Source organism: Corapipo altera, unplaced genomic scaffold (genome assembly GCF_003945725.1).
Source record: "Corapipo altera isolate COAL_440 unplaced genomic scaffold, ASM394572v1 53, whole genome shotgun sequence".
Lineage (NCBI taxonomy): Eukaryota > Metazoa > Chordata > Aves > Passeriformes > Pipridae > Corapipo > Corapipo altera.
The window spans coordinates 7,042,096-7,062,197 of NW_020884900.1; the positions used below are offsets into that span (position 1 = coordinate 7,042,096).

The 20,102-nt window shown below is 36.2% G+C and overlaps 1 protein-coding gene across 2 annotated transcripts in view; it reads left to right on the plus strand.

The window, feature by feature from the left end:
• POLR3A (RNA polymerase III subunit A) overlaps positions 1-19,860 on the plus strand; it is a 36,279-nt gene extending 16,419 nt beyond the window's left edge. The window contains exons 18-32 of one of the 2 annotated variants that reach the window (XM_027649506.1): positions 840-958; positions 2,313-2,450; positions 3,905-4,075; positions 4,861-4,974; positions 6,274-6,309; positions 9,166-9,252; positions 9,339-9,421; positions 10,804-10,974; positions 11,602-11,695; positions 11,806-11,898; positions 12,357-12,521; positions 13,190-13,354; positions 13,672-13,803; positions 15,049-15,181; positions 17,906-19,860. In XM_027649506.1, the coding sequence (XP_027505307.1) occupies positions 840-958; positions 2,313-2,450; positions 3,905-4,075; positions 4,861-4,974; positions 6,274-6,309; positions 9,166-9,252; positions 9,339-9,421; positions 10,804-10,974; positions 11,602-11,695; positions 11,806-11,898; positions 12,357-12,521; positions 13,190-13,354; positions 13,672-13,803; positions 15,049-15,181; positions 17,906-18,054 (1,850 nt within the window). In that variant the 3' untranslated portion in view covers positions 18,055-19,860. The remainder of the gene's footprint in view (positions 1-839; positions 959-2,312; positions 2,451-3,904; positions 4,076-4,860; positions 4,975-6,273; positions 6,310-9,165; positions 9,253-9,338; positions 9,422-10,803; positions 10,975-11,601; positions 11,696-11,805; positions 11,899-12,356; positions 12,522-13,189; positions 13,355-13,671; positions 13,804-15,048; positions 15,182-17,905) is intronic. The other variant, XM_027649507.1, reaches the window with a different exon arrangement.
• The last annotated feature ends 242 nt before the right edge of the window (positions 19,861-20,102 follow it).

A 20,102-nucleotide genomic window follows, 5' to 3' on the forward strand; every position in this document is an offset into this window, starting at 1 on the left:
TGTTCCAGTCCACCATCACAGGACACATCACTCTTGACATGTAATCTAAACCTGCCCTCTGTCAGCTTAAAGTAATTTTTCCTTGTTGTATCACTACCTACTCTTGTGTAAAGTCCCTCTCTGGCTTTCTTGTAGGCTCCCTTTAGGTACTGGAAAGAGCTATAAGGTCTCACATATTCTTATTTGAGCTTCCCTTTGTTTCCTATGAGAATCTGAAGGAATCACTTAACCTTTTGCCTTTTATTAGCTGTCTAATAAATTGTGGAAAGCCTCAGGGTGACATGTTGTGTTCTAAAGAAATACTGAACTCTAAGAAGAGGAATATATTAAGTGTATAATTTGGGAGGGAGAGGTGGGGAGGCATTGTTTACAAGGATGTTCAGCAAAGAAAACTTCTAATTTTGTGACTTAATGCTCTGAGGCTTAATTTGTTCTAGGAATCTTGGTAGATACTGAACCCTTTATGAAAAATGTGTTCATTGAAGAAATTGTGAAGCCAAATATGTAGGTTAGGATCAGGGGCTGTATGAAACACAATCCATAACACAAACTAGGATAATATAAGGACTGTAGGTGGTGGTGGCATGAATATCTGTGATGCAAAAGAAAAAAAATTAAAAGGAGTTGTTGGCTGTATCATGGACCTGATTGTCAGCCTCTGCATAAATGCTGAAATGAACAGGACAAGTAACAGAAAAGCTTCTTTAACTTTTGAAATTCTGAGTGTTTTTTTGACCAGTTATGAGGCTGAGATCTTCATGGAAGTGAAGATAGCTCATCAGAGAAGGAGTGTATCCCTCATTTGTGAATGAGAGTTTTTTTCCTTTCTTCCTTTTCAGGCTCCTTCATTAATATATCCCAGATGATTGCTTGTGTAGGTCAGCAGGCTATCAGTGGGTCCCGAGTTCCTGATGGATTTGAGAACAGATCTTTGCCTCACTTTGAGAAGCATTCTAAGGTAATTCTGTACGTTTGCAGTGGACTGTGAAGAAAAGTGAAACAAGTTTCCTTAAGACGTTTTGAGAAGGATGCATGGTAACACATGTTGTCAGATAGGCTGAAGGAAAAGGATCACATATGATCCATGTAAAATGTCCTGAGTGTGATTTGGGAGTTAACAGTAGTGTTTTGAGTTGCCATAGAATGCTGTGAATTTTTACAACTAAGCCTTGCTTTGACCTTTCTAACTTAGTCTGATGATACATTTTTGTTTCTCTTGAGAGTCGTAAAAATAATTTGTTAAAGTTTCTCTCATGTATTATGTGTGACTGCATTAATACTTTTCAGGTCAACTGCTGGGTATGTATTGGTGTCTTTAGACAGGTGAGACATGCCAGATAAACCTTTCTGGAGTCTGTTTTGTTGTTGTTTTTTTTTCTTTTTCCACCAGAATAGGTATCATGGGTTACTCTCAATGTTTCCTGTTTGAGTTTGGTCCTACATGAAGAGTCTAATGCACTTGTTAATATAATTCGATGAAATTAATTTTTTTAAACTGCTATTTGAAATCTAATGAACAGTGAAGAAGATTCTAGGTATAAGCCATTCATCTAGTTAGTGTGTTAAATAACTGTCAGATGGTAGCCATGACACTTGCATTTGTCATTCAGTGTCCAAATTTCCACTTCTGAGTTCTGTAACATACTGAAAAAATAGAAGAAGAAACAATACTTCTTGGATTAGATGAGAAGGTAAAACTTAAAATTGAACTCTAGCATTTTTACTGTTTTTAACTACCTGTTAAATAACAACAAAAAGTGATTTTCTAAGATGAAAATGATCACAGAGGCAGTTTGGTGTTACTTGACTTCAAGGAATGCCTGTGTAAAGTTGATTGGCAAGAACTTTCTCGGGTTGAGAGCAAACCACTCAAGAAAATTAATTATATACATATATCCAGTCATTTTTTTCTGGGTTCCCTAGTCTTCAGCACTGCAAATACCTTTGCACTACTATTGGAAAATGAATGTTCTTAATTGTTTTTTCAATTTTTGCAAGTTTAAGGGAGTCTAAAGCGTTATAAGTCGGTATAGTGTTTGCAAGGAATGGCTGGAAGTGTGACAAGGTTTGTAATGAGAAGGAGAAAGTTTGTTATATTAATGTGGAAGAACTAGGCAAGGGGTTTTGAAGCCTTTATTCAGATCTTCTATACAAACATGGAACTTGAGAGCTAAATGCAGGTGAGCTGATTACCCTGTGTGAGTGTGTTGGCTATCTCTCTGAAAGAATTTAGATGACATGCAGCATGTTTTCCTGTAACATACAGAATGTACATTGCATTTTAACTGTGTTTTTCCCACTCTTCTCTGTAGCTCCCTGCAGCAAAAGGCTTTGTTGCTAACAGCTTCTATTCTGGGTTGACTCCCACTGAATTTTTTTTCCATACAATGGCGGGTCGAGAAGGTCTGGTTGACACAGCTGTAAAAACAGCTGAAACTGGATATATGCAGGTAACTGTCAGTGGGGTGGGGATTTTATCAGTCCTGCAAAATGTGGATATTTCTCCTGTGTGTGTTGAGGTTACGGGTTGGAGAAGTGCATACACTGCATGTGCGTGTTTTCAGTGTAATGGAATAATTTATACTGTGAAATACATGACTTGACTGTATTCTCCAGCAGAGGTGAGGTTTGTAAACATGCTTTTATTAAGCTGTTTCCTTTCAAATATGGGTTGTAAAAGCTTAGAAATTAATAGTCTAATTTCTATGTTGTGTGTTTTCCTAAAACTGATGTGAATGATGGCTAAAACTCCCTTCCACTGTCTATTCTCTCTAGGTAACAGGCACCTTGGGCCATATAGACTTAGACTAGTTTTGTAATATGTTAGTGTCTTTGCTGTACCTCCTGTGAAAATGTCCCTCCAATAAAGCTTCTTGCTATTATGAGCAGTCTTGGTGCTTCTGTGCAAATATTTACATAGTATTTGAAGTGTAGACCTCTTTTCAGTGTAACAGGCAATAGAAAAGGCAAGATAATTTGTGGCTGGGGACACATTCTGAGATGTGCAAGTAACTGTACAAAGACAGAAAAACCACCTCTTGGGGTGGGTGACTAATTAGACCATTTGTCTCCAAAACTAATAGAATCATGTTGGTATGTGTGTAAGTATTTACAAATACATATAAATATAAAAAGCAACCTGCAAAATATTTTTCCTCTTCAACTTTGATCCTGTGTGAATAAATTGTAGCACTTGGACTTTGGAATAAAAAAAAAACAAAACAAAAACCACATTTATTTCATCTTACCTTTTTTCTCCTCAGTGAGAAAAAATACCAATTTAGTCTTTGGAGATCTAATTTGCTTCCATAGAACAATGAAATCCACCTCTCAAGTAATAATGTTTTTAACCATTAATGCTTCACAGCATATGCCTTCTATTTGGGATGCCAAGGAAGATGATAGTAAAGGTTTTGATTTCTCAAAACCAGGAGTTGATGTAAGAGAAGTTGTTAACACAGATAGAAAAATGGCTTCAATGGATGACCTCTTTGCTTTTTGTCAGTGAAAAGAATTGTTTACTGGTTCTGCTTCCATACACAAAAAGCATTGTATCTCTTAAGAAATAAACCTGATGAGAAGAATATGATGTCAAAAACCCCTCAAATTCCTCAGACTTCAATAGGTTCTTGCAGCTTAGCATTAGGTTTCCTGTATGATAGAATTTCTGAATGTGGAGTATTGTGTTGTTGCTTTGAATGTTGTTATTGTTGATTTTTATATTCTGTGGAATGTTGAGTAAAGCCCTAGGGCTAATGTGTGATTTTAAATAGGTTTTCGTGCCTGCTTATCACTATGTCAGATTTATTTCCTGAGTCCAGTTCCTATAGTTCTTGTAATCTCAATCAATAGCTGTTTTTAAAAAGTTCCATTTTACTTTCTTTGCACCTTTTTTTCCCTTCAGAGGCGGCTGGTAAAATCACTTGAAGATCTTTGCTCACAGTATGATTTAACAGTCAGAAGTTCTACTGGTGACATTATACAGTTTATTTATGGAGGAGATGGCTTGGATCCTGCAGCTATGGAAGGGAAGGATGAACCACTGGAATTCAAGAGAGTTCTAGATAATATCAGGGTAAGGATTGCTGAAATCCTTGTTTGAAGTGTGAAAAGACTACAAAGCATGTAGGAGGAAGTAGTAAATTGTGAGGAAAATGGTTTCAGTTTAAGTATTTATTTTTAAATTGCCTTTTTTGAGTGATCCTGTTCAGTCTTTCAGCATGTGTGTATATGAATAGGTATTTTTTACAGTGGAACGGAGCAACTAGGACCAAACTGTGTATAAGCAGTGAAAAGTAAATTTTTTCTGTGCTTAAACATAATTTTGGGGCCTAATATGCAACTCACTAGATAAATGACTACTGACCTATTTGGGTACTAGTTTGGTACATTGCACAAAATAACTCCTTATTAAATCAAGGCATGCATGTTTTCTGTGTTGAACTGACTGATGTGTTGTTCAATAACTCTGGATATATTGTGATGTTTGAAGACCTGTATGGTTGGGTTTTGTTGCTGGTTGGTTGGTTGGTATGTTATGGCCCCTCTCACAGAAAAGCCTTTTGCTGAAATAACTGTTAAGATTTCTGTAATATGAGCATAGTAAATGGATAGAACTGTGTATACCTGTGTGTATACCTTCATATTTACATATAAAAGTAGAAGTGTGTGTGCCTCTTCTTTTCACAATAGTTTGGTATAGCATAGCAAAACAAGAACAACTAGACAAAAAATCCCAACAAACAAACTACAAAAAACCACAACCAAACCTAAAGAATGGTGTTAATCAATTCTACACATCTGTATTCTGTGTCTTGTGCATGTGTTTTATGTGAAGAAGTGCTGTTTCTTCCTCTCCAGGCTGTATATCCGTGCCGAAATGAACCAGCCCTCAGTAAAAATGAATTGGTGTTAACGTCCGAGTCCATCATGAAGAAGAATGAATTCCTTTGCTGCCAAGACAGTTTTCTGCAGGTAATTACCTCACTTCTTTATCACAGTGTGATTAACTTTTCCTCATTAATTAAGGAAATTAAATAAAATGATCTTATCAATCTGGTGAAGCAACAGCTGAATTTTATGTGTTAGTAGCAGGAATAGTGGTTTGTTCAGTATTGCATTTTTGTACATTTAGGGGTGGGGAGCTAGGATTAGGGATTTTGATTCTTATTATGGTAATTGTTCATGTTCACCACAGGAATATTAGAAATGAGAAAAATCTAGGGGCTTTTTTGAGCAGAAGTTTTATTGATCTTTCTTGAGTTTCCTTTCCATAGCAAGATGGTACAGTAACTATGTGCTTCCCTGGGACATCAGAAATTAAATACTTATTGTCTCTATGTAAGAAACCACTAGGACTGAGTATCATGCTCATATGATATTTATATATTTTGATATTATCAGTTCTCTGAACAACTGATTTTCCTTATTTGCTTGTTTTGCTGTAGTGGAAACACCACCTATATGCTTGCATAGATATATGCACACACACACATACATATATATGTGTGTGTGTGTGTATAAATATATATATATATATTTACACACCTGTATACCTGGCTTGCTTATGAAACTAGCACAGAAAAAAAATGGGTCATACAAACTGCTTTGCTGCACAGGGCTTTATAAAGCCTTTGGAGACTACTTACGTGTCTTTTAAGGATGAGGGTATGTTCACATGACTGCTTGCACTTTGAATTGTAAAAGTTGATTTATTTGAAGGAGTATTGGGCAATTTTAATATTTATGAGAGCAGACACTCTCAAGAGTTCTTTGGGAGTCAGTGATAAAAACTGTAGAATTAACCTACCTGTAGAACTAACCTTCCCTTCAGGTTAAGCTGCTACTTTGATGAACCTTCTGATTACTGGCAGTGAAGAGAGCAACATGAGTTTAATGACTTGTATTTGAAGGGTTTATTTTTAATAGATCAGAGTACCTCAGAGCAGAAGGTAAACCTGATTAGGACTTCCGTTGGTAGAGTGGAGTTGGAAAAAATAGTTATATCTGTATTTGAAATATGCTGTGAATCTTACCTGCATCTCTGAAGGAAAAAAAATCCAATATTTTAATATCAGAGTTTGGGAATAAAGCTGTTATTTGAAGTATACATATTTTTAATAATATTAGGAAAATAATTGTTATGAATTTCAGAAGCAAAAATATTAACACTACATCACCCTAGTGATAATTAGTTTGACTTAAGATTTTAAAGTTTTAGATAGTTACACTTTCTTCTTTCCTTTCCTTTTTTTTTTCTGTTCATCCTTGAAGACATTAACTGAGACAGGTTATGAAAAATATAATGAGGTAACTGTAGCATGTGTGTGCAATGTGTGAGCATTAATGTTAGTGCTTTTTAGCTAAAGATGTGTGTATAGTGCTAAAGTAACTGATTAGCATATATACATTAGTGCTTGTTAAATTATGATGTAGGTGTTCATCACAATAATTTAACCTTTTTGATGGTGAAAACTACGACACATGAATTAATCTCCATAGTTACATTTAAGGATTTTGAGGAACATTTCTTTTGGTATTGACTCTTCTTTCAACCTTTAGGCATATTAGCTTGTTCTTCTGGTGTTTTCCTGGTGTTTTCCTATCCCTTCCTCCACTTTTCCATTCCAGGACAGAGATACTTCTTATTGTTGTTATTTTAGCAGGAGGTTCCTAATGGGCTTATCCACTCTTGTCCAGAACACAGTATGTCTAAATAGCCCTTTCCTAACAGACTAGCATTCGTTCTGCCTGCACTCTGCCCTTGCTGGGGGGAATTCAGCTGAAAAAAAGCAGATTGTTGACTGGCACAATTTCAATTGTGTTAATGTTTTAATGTATTTGATACAGGTCAAGGGAAATTTTCTTTTTCTTCTTATTGGAATCAGGGGAATCTCTAGAAACCCTCTCAATTATAAAAAAAAAAAAAGTCAGTCCCTTTTGTGTGGTTTTTCTGAAGATGATAGAATATGAGTGCTGAGAGTGCAAACACAGAAAAAGCTCAGCAGGCAACCACTCAGTGCTGCCATATGTAGAGCTGACCTAATGGGTCTGCCTGGACTTGAATGGATTTTTCTGAATCCTGTGGCATTGTCTGTGCCACGCTGCATGTCAGTGGCTTCTGCACTGTGAGGATTCTGATATGAGCAGTGCTTCATGTCTATAAATGACCCCACCAGTGCTGGGAGATGTGCTGCAAAACCCTGGGTGACTGTGGTTTATACCCTGGACTGTTTTGACTTGGCTCTGGAGGAGCTGACGAAAGGCCCACATTGAGTCAGAGCTTACTGAATCTGGCTGGGGCCTTTCTGTTAAGCTGGTCAAGGCTAAAAGACTTGAATTTTTTCACAGTGTCTAAGTCTATAATGTTTTTTTGAGCCCACTCTGGAAGTTACATAGCTGTGCTCATGGAAGACAGTGTTGTACTGAAAATTGTAAGCCCATAGAGGTATTTAAGCTCAGCAAGGAGTGAGTTACATTTTCATTCCCTTTGTAGCATAAATTAATCCATAGTTTGGATAAACTGCCAACCGTTGAGAGTAATAAATCACTTCCTCTTTTAGGTCTTGTGTGTGAATAAAACTTGTGACAATGAAAAATAAAAGACTTCAGAGATTATTGGTTTTTTCCATCTTTTTTGACTCTAGTGTATGGAAGTAACATATAATTTGAGTATCTTACTCAGAATTATATATAATAATCAATTTAGTATGTTGGAGTTGTTTGGATTTTTTTTAAGTACTCTGGAACTCAGGGACTGTCAAAGAGAAAAAGACTTCTGCAAGTCCTGCAATATTCCTTTTTTTATGCACCTGTAGTGAAAAGGTTAACTTCTCTAATATCACAAGACTTATTTAAGGACATGAATCACATTGTCAATTTTATGCAAATATTTCAGGGTCAAATACCTCTAAAGTGGCCAAATATTTCATTTGTGAGTACTGCTTACTGCAGGGCAAAAGGGGCAAAAATGTATGAATGCATCTTGTCATAGAAGTGTTTTCATAATGATTCTGTGAACTCAGTTGTAATAAAAAAAAAAAAAAGGGTCCCTCAAATACTAATTCAATTTTGCAAGTAATTGTCAGTGCTCAGCTACAGTGGTGGTTGCAGGGAGTCCAGTACCTAGTGCAGAAGAGGTGATGTAATTACCTCTTTGTCTGGTAGGACTAGTGGTTTAGATAGAGAAGGTTTAAAAGGACTCTAAAAAATCAAGCTGTTCATTTCTCCACAGAGGCTTTCCTAAATCATTGTTGAAGTAGATGGAAAGGATTTCCTCTTGCTTTTTGTTTATATTTTGTTTTTGATAACTCTGTATTATGGTAATGACTTGCACTGAGTCCACTTCCATGGAAGAGTTTAATCATGGACTTCATATTTTGTGACTTGTAGTGTACATGTCCATATCCTAAGTATAATAACTGAATGATCTTTCACAGAAGTGTTGGATATTTTTCTAACACTATTGTTTCAATTAATGTTCCAGTAAAGACTGTTAGAACTGCTCTTGAGTAAGCCTGGTAAGAGAGCGAAAAGTTTATGTACTTCAACATGTCAAGTACAATTACCTACAAGACCTCCACAGCATAGAGGAGTTACTTGAATTATGTTAGGTAGAGACTGGCAAGTATATATCAATTTTGAGGTTTTTTCTAATAAATAAAGTACATATTGAATCTTTGAAATCTATCCAGCTTCACTTTATATACTTCCTCTCTTGCCATGGTCTTTCCATTTTGACTGTTTTGAATACTGAGAAATGAGCGAGAACATGTTTATGTCAGTATAGTCAAAAAATAAGAATTTTGAGGTTTGTGGGGTTTTCTATTTTTTAAATCAGTTTCAGTAGGTGCTGGGTAGGAAGGAAGGATCAACCCAAGTCAAGTACCTTCGATTGTCAGTGTATTCTCAGAAGGGATGTATTTATTCAGTGGGGACCATATTCCTCATGTACTGCTACTGATCTCTGGTTACACAAGAGCCAATCTGGTTTGCTAAGTTCTAGTGCATGTGTTTGTTTAAGTTTTGACGTTCTTCTCTTCATATTGTACCTTGTTAGTTTATTTTGTAAATACTCTGTTGGGAGCTTTAAGCAAATTACTTGCTGCTGAAGACTTCAATATGAAGACCGTGTCTTTACTTACTGTTGTTTTAATGTGATTTCAGGAAATTAAAAAATTCATCAAAGGTGTTTCTGAGAAGATAAAAAAAACTAGAGACAAGTATGGGATTAATGACAATGGCACAACAGAGGTAAATAGTTTCAACAGGGTAATTATGTAAGTTCTTTTCAGTCTTCATAGGTTACTGCTTGTCCAACTATTCTATTCTCTTTTCAGCCAAGAGTTTTATATCAGTTGGATAGGATTACTCCAACTCAATTAGAGAAGTTTCTAGAGACTTGTAGAGACAAATACATGAGGTAAGTGTTTACCCTGCTGTGTTCTCAATACTGCTGCTTTCTTGGCCACGTAGGAGTGTATTTTGCTATTTTTACTGTATGAATGTTGTTTCTGTTGTGAATGCAGTGCAAGTTGGCTCCAATGACATAAACACTGCAAGACCAAGGTAGGATAAAAAAAAAAAAAGTATCATCATCTACATGTGGGCTTGTTAAGGCAGATTTGAGTCTTGTATGACAGTTGTAGAGGTCAGACAGGTGAGGTTTTTATGTTTGTCTTGAGTCATAATCAGATTCTTTCATTAGAAAGAATTTCCTTTCCTTCTACATTGTAGAAAAAATGCTTTTGTTTCATTTTAGATTTCTTGAGCATGCAAAGCTATCTGCTTGTGTTTAGGCATCTTCCTTCTGAAATAGTAGTAATCATACCAGTGAACACAGTTTTCTCCTGTAGCTACTTATTGCTTATATCCACAGATTGTGTTTTGACAACAGATTCTGGTAAAAGCCAAAAGTGATAGGATTCAGGGTAAGGGAGGATATTGTTTAAATTTTTACACCCACTGGCAGACATGTTTGCTTCCTCCCCCTCTTGCAGGAGGTTGTTCAAAACCTCCAAGAAGTCCATGCAGAACAAAGTCTGAATAGATCAGTTTTAAATTTATATGCATCTTGATAGTTATTCTTGCTCTACACAGTCTATGAGGAATTACATCACAATTTGTTCTAACATATTCTTGGATCTGTTATGCACTTGTAGGATCCTTTTGTTTGTTATTCTTGGTCTCTAACAAGATAATGTGGATAGTGTGCTAGTGTGGATGTTTTAATCTCTTCATTCATTGACATTTATTTCATTTACTAGTCTCCTTGGATTTGGTCCTTCCCATGCAGCCATTGGTGACATGTACTTAGTGACCTCACTCTCACCTGCATCAACTGTTTTCTAATGTGTTTTCTTGTTTTAGAAAATTCACGTATATTTTGAATTCTTAACTATTTCAAAGCCATTACCAGTTTTCTGTTTCAGTTACTAGGAGTACCTGCTTAAATTTGTCTTAAATGTTCTTAAACATGAATTAACCTATTTTACTATAATAAGTAAATGTTAGCATATGGGATTTCCCTGAAGGGAGAATCCTGGATCTCATGCTCGATGCTTTGGAGGAAGAGGATAAGCATTTCATCTGTTATGGAAGTTGCACTGAATCTGTGGAATGCCTGTATGACAGGGCATCTTTTTCAATCTTAAGTATTGGTGACCTTTTAACCACTCTCTTGTTTGTTGATTAAAACCCAGTAATATATTAAGAAACTTCTTGTATATCTACCAGAATAGTTTCTGTTGTGTGCTTAGGACTTGATACTTCATTGAGTTCTATGTTTCATTCTGTATTTATCAGGGCACAGATGGAACCTGGTTCTGCAGTAGGAGCTCTTTGTGCACAGAGTATTGGAGAGCCTGGCACACAGATGACTCTGAAGACTTTCCATTTTGCTGGTGTTGCTTCAATGAACATTACTTTGGGTGTGCCAAGAATCAAAGAAATCATTAATGCTTCAAAGGCTATTAGGTACTAACACTGTTTTGATTTGTTTGGCAGTTTTTTTCCTTTGCCTAAGTGAAACCTGGTGGATTAATTTGCATTACATGATAGCATTTCCCTATTCTCAGCAAGATATTAGATATCATCCAAAGCAAATACTCAAAACAAGAATCTAGTGTCTGCCCAGCTGTAGGTTATAGGCCCAGAGATGGCAAAGTTTTATTTTTCTGAAAATCAAATGAGGGAAAATGATTATTTAAGTTTAATGTTCCATTATCTGTCTCATATATTGTGAAGCTTTCTGGTGTTTAGCAGTAGGTGAAGCATACCTATTCCTAGGTATGTATGAAGCCATAATTAAATAATACTAGAATAGCATACACCATGAAAACAGTCACTAGTACATATCTTATAACCTCTCATGCATTTCCTTATTTTTACCAGCCTGAAGTACATGAACAATAACTTTCTTAAATATACCTGAGGAACCTGAAGATCTCTTTATTTTATTAAATAGTACTGTAGATACAAGATAAATTCCATAAAGCAGGCTGTAATTCAAGTTACCATCTGTAATCTAGCTGAGCAATTTCCTAACTGGTTTTGTGTGTGTGTGTGTGTGTGTGTGTGTATGTGTTTGTTTGTTCTTTTTAGCACCCCTATTATAACAGCACATTTGGACAAAGATGATGATCCTGATTTTGCCCGTCTAGTTAAAGGAAGAATTGAAAAAACTTTGTTAGGAGAGGTAAGAAAAATTGTGTTAATGCTAATCTTTTAAATGTAAGCATTAGCCAGTTGCTATGGGGCATTTGAGCTATTTTCACATGCTAACTATTTTGTCCTTGTTTCCTAAAGATTTCTGAATATATTGAAGAAGTGTTTCTTCCCGATGATTGTTTCATCCTAGTGAAGCTGTCTTTAGAGCGCATTAGACTACTGAGGTTAGAGGTGAGTTCTTCAGTTCTTATGCAGAGTATGCCTTGGGCATGTTCCTAAGGGTCTCTTTATCCTGGCTCAGAAACAGAAATCACATCAGTGGAAGTTAAAAAAAAGAAGTGAATGAAGGATGTCCTGTGGCTACAATTACATCTGGAGGGGTCTCTTTTTTTTCCTTGCAAAGTGGATAATGTCCCCCTTATTTGGAAATGACAGAACATACATTCCTTTATGTCTTGCTAAACATTGGGATGACGTTTCTGTCCACTGATTAATGTACAGGCTGGCACCCTCAGCACAGCATAGCATTTCATGCAATTTATAAGGGTAATTTATAAGAATATATTTGGGGGTCGTTTTTCCTACATTCTTCCTCTTTATATTCTGTTGAAAGACTACTGCAGTTATTTGAGCAGATTGATAGATGTTTAGAGATAACCCTGATGTTTGCTGGCTGACTTTTGCCACAGGTGAATGCAGAGACTGTGCGCTATTCTATTTGCATTTCCAAACTCAGAGTAAAACCTGGGGATGTTGCTGTCCATGGAGAAGCAGTTGTATGTGTGACCCCTCGTGAAAATAGCAAGAGTTCAATGTATTATGTATTGCAGTCCCTAAAGGAAGAACTACCAAAGGTAAAAGCAAAAGCTGTCTTGTGCTTTTGTGGGATGTAATCAGTAGTGATAATTTGAGGGTCCATGGTGGGAACATGAAATAGTTCTTGTCAGTATTGCCAATGAAGATAGATGGGCTGAGTTTGTAACTGTTAGACTGTGATGGTACTGCTTTGCTGTTGAAACTAAGCCGTCCTTTAATATTTGTAAAAAAAATTGAAGCTTTGATACTTAAGTTTACTGAAGCATTCCAAGTTCCAGCAGCATGAAGCAGCTGTATCTTCTTTCAGCTGCTTCTTGAACCAAATTACAGTATCTCGCATGTTTTTAGTTTTCTGTGAGGAGACTGCTTTGGATTTTAAAAATAGTGATAAGTGAAGCTTTATTATTGGCAGCATGTCCTTTTATTTGTGTGGGCCTGCCACCATTCAGATACCCAAGTCTGAGTGTGAGAATACCTGGCATAAAATATAAAATGTAGGTAGTGAGTAAGGTTTATAGTACAGTGTCAATGTCAATTTTGCAATGGTGTATTTAGGAGCAAGAAATCTTATTTTGTATGTGTTCTAAGTGAGCATTTACTCCATATACTGGAGCTCCTATGTAGGTTTGAATGCTGATAAGAGTTACCCTTTAATACTGCATTACTGTATATATCAACGTTACTAGGGTTTTTTTGTTTTCTGAAGGTTGTAGTGCAAGGTATACCAGAGGTTTCCCGAGCTGTCATTCATGTTGATGAACAAAGTGGAAAGGAAAAATACAAACTTCTAGTTGAAGGTGATAATCTGCGAGCTGTTATGGCTACTCATGGAGTGAAAGGAACAAAAACATCCTCTAACAACACTTACGAGGTAATGTTTAAATGGGTACTGTGGATTTTTCCCTGTGGCACCTTTATTACAAGTGCTTGCTTGTGCTCAGATGCAGCATTTGATACCAAATCAAGCCTGATTTCACTAATAGATGTCAGAATGCATTAACATGAGAGAATAAATCGAGTGGCAGCACTTCAAAGAAACTGTTACTATAAATATTTTTCAAATGGAGAACTACAAAAGGGTAGTAATGGGAATGGAGTATTAATATGATAATGGATGGTACTTATTCTAGAGCTATACTTGCACCAAGCATTCGGATTTTCATTAACCTAAGATAATCCCTTGTGTAGGTAGAGAAGACACTAGGAATTGAAGCTGCTCGGACAACCATTATCAATGAGATTCAGTATACGATGGTGAACCACGGTATGAGCATTGACAGGAGACACGTTATGTTGCTGTCTGATCTAATGACTTACAAGGTCTGTACTATGTTTTTTCTAAATGTTACATTAACCTGTTTATACAAATTAATTTTAGCATTGTTTGAGAAGGACAGGTGAGCTAAGGAGATGGAAGTCCATTCTAGGTTTTTAGAATTCAAAGTTGTACTGACCAAATACTGTTATTTGTACTTTAAACAAAAAGCTTAATTACTCTAGTTCTTGCGGGGAAAGGGGACCTATTTTGACTGAAAACAAGTTGATATAATGAGTAGGGAACCATAATTTCATAGTGGAAATAGGAATCCTCAGAATTATGATATGAAAATTAACTGTTTGGGTAACCATGCATGCAATCTAAGGCTTGCTGTGCAGAAAACCACATGGGGTGTGGCTCATAACAGCTGCACTGTATGAAAGAGTCAAAGGATACAGATAGACAAATAGAATCAGATTACATGAACCAGTCTTACAGAACTTGTTAGTAGAAAATCATATCTGTTCTTTATTGATTGATTTTCTTTACTTCACATCCAATGAAGGAGTAAGTACATGTAGTGAAGTAAGATTTTCCAATTTGCCTGCCAGAGCACAAGGGTTTAATTTGGGTGAAATGGATGGAGCTCTGACTTGTTCCAAAACTGTAGAGCTTTGTTGTACTGAGCTGCAGCAGTCCCCAGGGCTGACCCTGTGGAGCTGCAGCACAACAGTGGAAAAGGGCATCAGAGTGCCATGTTGTAAATATGCTGGGCTCCTAGCATGTGTTCTTGTGACTGCAGTTCTTGACTTAAGCTTCTGTGCACAATCTGATATAATCAGGATGTTTCTAACAAACATAGGCAGAAATAACTCCAAGTTAGTTTAAACAGCTAATTACCTTTTTTCTGGAGAGTGGAAAAATGAAGATTTAGCATCTTCTGTAATCTTCTGGCAGTGGAAGTCAGATTTATCTGCAGACAATGGGCAGTGGATTCAGCACAGTGCTCTCAGACCCCACTGAAGTTTGTAGCTGAGCAGCTAGTTTACAACTGTGGGGTTTTTTCTCGTGGCCATGTTTCTTTCAATCTTTTCAATACTCTTGCTTAAAAAAATAATCTATTAAGCATTTATAATAGTTTCTGTTTTGTATGAATACTGACTTTTGTTTTAGGTAAATATTGATTACTGCCAAACTATTAACCCTCAGAATGCTGAACTGTGAAGCAGCATATTATGACAATGCTATATTGTAGGTAGTGTATTTTTTTACTCAGTCTTATTCTTTGGTTTTTCCTCTCAATCAAGGGTGAAGTGCTGGGCATTACTAGGTTTGGACTGGCAAAAATGAAGGAAAGTGTGTTGATGCTGGCTTCTTTTGAAAAGACTGCAGACCATCTCTTTGATGCTGCCTACTTTGGACAGAAGGATTCTGTTTGTGGTAGGTATTTCCAAGTCTGTGGCAGCCTGTGGTCCTTAACCAGTGTCTGTAAACCTCTTCAATGGGTTTTTGCCCTTGTTAAGCTTCCTCTTCAGCTTACCTGTCAAAAACTTCAGGTCTTAGACTGATCCATTTTCTGGGATCTTCTTGGTCCTAGAAGTTTGGTGTATGTTTCTCTACTTCTAATCTCAGTCAGAGATCTTTATGTCAGACATTTGTTGTATGTTTCTTAAAATAGACTTTTAGTAATTTGGTTTTTCTTCTCACCCTGGATCTCATTGAAATACCAGGAAATTTGTCCCACTATCAGTAGTTCTGTTTTTTCCATTGTGAAAGTTTGTGTATCTACAACACTTAGAGCTGATGAAGAAATCTATTACCTCGCTCAGTATTTACATTTCATTTTCATTCCTGCTAAGAAGTAGGAAGGCATATGTGTCTCAGCCTAGGTGAAGATCACAGCCTTACACAATTACTTAGGGGATTTGGCAGTTATACCTAGAAATAAACAGAAAGGCCAAGTTCTTGACTTCTTCAATTAATTCTAATCTAAACAGATAAAAATTGTTTCTTAATTTTTATAATTAGAAGCTCTGTTTATCAGTATGCATTAACAGAACAGACAAGATGCCTGTCCTCAGAAATTTCTTTTTAAATGTATCTGGTTTAAATTTAAGTTCATTGAATCATCTCACTGAATTCATTGAATAATCTGGTAAGAGTTAGGAACTATGTGCCTACATGTGCACAAGTGCATGCATGCTCACATACAGTAAAAAAAATCAGTAGATGAGTTCTGGCCTTCTGATTGTCTCTATTTTGTATTTTTGCCATGCACTCCAATATTTGGAATTGAAGTTATTTTTTGGGTTTTTTGAATGCTTTTATCTCTTTGCTCTCAGATTTTCTTGTCATTTAAGCTCACATACATTTTGGGAATGATTTGTTAACAAGTCTCTGTCTGGTGGGTTAAACAGAAAGAAGAAGTTAAGCAGGTTTCAACATCAGTTTATGCAAGGCCTACCATCCTCGAGCTGGAATTGCTTGTGGGGAGTTTCTGGGTGCTAGTGAAATAAAAAATATGAGTGTGTTATGTTTACTAGGTTTACTAGTTAGGTTGACTAGTTTGTGTGTATGTGTAGGTAGTCTTAGTACAGTCAATTTCCAGCAGGGCTTTTGTAGACAGTATTTTCTGAATCACTGGAATCTGTTAGAAACCCTTGTGTTAGTAGTTTGTATTTTAAGAACTCTGCCACTTTCTGGCTCTCCAGCATTCCACATGGGTGGGATTTTTTTTTTCTTTAATTATTATTTGCCTGTGATTACAGCAATGATCCTATGGGAGACTGATTTGATCCTGGACAGTAAGCAAAAGAAAATCTTTTCTAAGTCCCCTCTGAGCTGGTAAAATCTTGTTTTGAATAATGTGAAAACCAAAGGTCTTTTGATGTTGCCTTTTATATAAATGTTTTAGTTCAAATAAGGAAATGCAATGGACACAACAGCAATTGTTATCTGCTTACCAAAACTGAAGAGATGATAGTGGCTTGCTTGTGTGAAAAATTGCTGTGCAGATGCCTGACTTGTTACTTGGTCTGTGAGGCCAAAGGGAGGTGGGGAGGTAGGCTTCTTGTTGTATACATGAAAGTATTGCAAGGGAAGAGGAATGTCCAAAATCTAAATACAGTTCTGATGGCTCATTGGTTGGCTCAGGTTGAAAGGTTATTGTGCAAAACCAGGTAAGTTTTATTCTGCTAGATTTAGAAAGGTATTTCCTTTTCTGTTGTAACCTGCATGCTGTAGGGGCCTCAATCTACAGTACCTCCTGAGAATTCTATATCCTGCACAAGATTTTTAAATGCATGTTGTTGGCAAATAGTAGAGCAGAAATGCAGCAATGGTCTAAGAGCAAAAATACAGACTCTTCATTCATATACATTTAAATTACCCATCACATCTTGCCAGAATTTTAAGCAAATTTATTTTCATCCTTTGTGCTTTCAAAGGTACAGCTGTTTATTGCTACTTTCTTAAACATTTTTGTGAAGGACAGTATTGTTATACTCCTGAGAATGTGCAAAGGTGTTGTTTGGATCATAACTATGCTAAGAAAGAAACACTGGTATCTGATAGCTCGCTTTTAATGTGGAATGTTCTTTAGAAAAGTAGTGTACATCAGTAGATCTGGAGTATAAATGTGTCAGCACATTGCAGTGGAAGTGTTAGAGCTGTCGAAATCATTGGGACAGACTAAATCTTTCAATTCAAAACAAGCACTCTTTGAATGCTGAAAATGTCAAAAGCATTATAGCTCAACTACTGTGCCTTTCTCATTGGGAACTTGAAGGGGTTTCAAGGGAACTTGGTCAGATGTGACTGAAGTCTTAGCACTGAGTCAGAGAATGGACAAGTAAGTTTGCCTTGCATCTTTTGCTACAGGCACTGCATGGAATGTGTCTGCTCCAAAAACAAACCTTCTGAAGCACTTCCATTACTAGAGAAGGGATGTAGGCTAGGTCCTGTCTAGAATTTAACACTATTTAATTTAACACTATTTAAGTAATATACTGATCTGATGACCGTAACATTTAACTTGATCTAGTGAAGAGGCCTTGGCCCTTACATGTGAGGTTCAAGGAGATAGAACAGAATGGACAAATGAAAATAGTTTTGTGAATCCTTACTGTTCAGATGTTCACCATGTTTGGTTTTCTTTTCCCCTAGGTGTCTCTGAGTGCATCATCATGGGAATTCCAATGAATATTGGAACGGGACTTTTTAAACTGTTGCACAAAGCAGACAGAGAATCAACCCCTCCTAGGAGGCCTCTGATATTTGATCATAATGAATTTCATATTCCCATTGTTACATAGCACTTGGACATGATGCAACATAGCAAAACAAGAAATAAGAAGCAAATATAATTTAAATTTAAAAATGTGTGTTCTCAGTTCTGTGTCTCAATAACTATGAATTGGTAAGTGAAATACTAGCGAAAGAATTGCCCAGTTGTTTGCCACCTGTTGTTAATAGAGACTCTGAAAGGGAGAGGCTTCTCTGCAGCAGAGAGTGAAAAGAAATTTGAAGTGGATATCACCTGATAACATTTTCTTTTTCATGTGATAGAATTAGCTTTTTGTGTTACTGTTAATGGGTGGAAGCTCTTATTAACTCAGTATTACACGTGTATTCAGATTTTATTAAAAAACAAAATAAATAGAAAATTGCACGAGAGTTCTGTGAGCTTGTCCAGAGTGCATTTGGAAATGGCCTTTAAGCAGGAGAGGTCAGTCTACAGCTGTTAAGAACAGAAACTTCAGAAAGCTGGAACTGAGTCTGTGATTAATTCATACTGAGTTCAGGAGTGCTGTTCAAAGTGTTTGAAGTATTTGCTCTTTGCTTGTGGTGTTTTTAATTGGTTTTCCTTTATCCCGAGTTATTATCCAGTAAATCAGTTTCCTCCCCAGGATTCTGTTTTGGGACCACATTTGCAAGAAGCTGCACATTATAAAGCTGCTACTAAATTCTGAGAACTGTTGTAAGAATATTGCAAATTATAAGTGACTTCTGATATGACAGGAGATGTCTGCTGGAATCTGAACTTTACAGCAGTCTTAGTTTTGGGAAAGTTTCATAATTGAGCAGGATCATCAGAAAAACTTAGTTTTATTTTATTATATAAAGTAGAAATAGAAAGGGTTACTGTTTTTATGCATTGCCATGAAATAATTTTAAAGTATTTTTAGCTTTAGCCCATTGGAGCAGTTTTTACAATGTATATAGATTTCCAATTATTTCAGAGTACTATGTGTAAATTGACTGTGGTGCTATGGAGGGGAAGTATCTTAGTGTTTTGTCAGCAGGGTTTAGGTATTCGGTGTGTTCATAACATTGGGTCAAAGTTGGAGAGAAAGTAGAGGAAAAAACTGGAGTTGTGCCCTCATGAAATAAAAGCAGGCTGCATTTAAAAAGGAACAAGTTTGTGCTGCAGTTTGTCTTTATGTAGCACCAAAGGAAAAGCGTAAAACAACAGACTTACAGTCTCTGAATGTAGCTTTAAGTCTTAAGGTTCCACTGTGTTTATTTTTTAATTCATCCTCCATGCAGACAAGATCTCACAAGAAATTCAACAAAGCTATTCTCAAATTATTTTGTATTTTTGGTGTGATGCTAAGATCTACTTCTGCCTAGATTTTGGTAGGGTAAAGATGGAAAATGTAGTGCATTTAGCATCTGCTGTAAAAGCCATATACGTATATTGCTATCTCTGTTTTAAAAATAGAAATTTAAGAATAAATTAAATTTTTCTTTGTGATCTCAGTGAGATTGCCACTTACTGATTTGTCTATTTCTTTTTCAAGATATAAGTTTAACACAGTTAGGGGCTACATGAAGAGAAAGCCCATAAAACTGTCCTGTGGTTAAGTACTTCATTTTATCATGGGAAGTTCTATTGAAAGTGTTTGGCATTTTTGTGAATAAAGATTCTTCTCAAGGTCTGAATGGGTTTGTATTGCAACAACCACATCTTTCTCTTTTTTTTTTTCTCTAAATACAGGGAAATGGGCTATTTAAATGGTGGGTTGACTCTCTTGTTTTTTTTAAAAGTATGATTTAAATGTCACCTCTTATCATTGTCTTTGATAATAAAAATGGGCAGAGGTAAAGAAAAGGTAAAACTTGTGTTTGTTTATTGATGCATTATATCTGTGCATAATTAATTTATGGATGAGCTAACCTCCATCTCTCTCATTTGCTTAGTTATTAAGACACTTGAGAATTATTGAGTTGAAATCTCAGGTATTTACAGCCTAAATGAATATTTAATACAAAACCTATCTTGCATGAAGTCAACACGTCATGTCCTCTGAGCATGCTCTGCATCTCATGAGTGTTTCAACCAAAAATAGATTGTTTACAA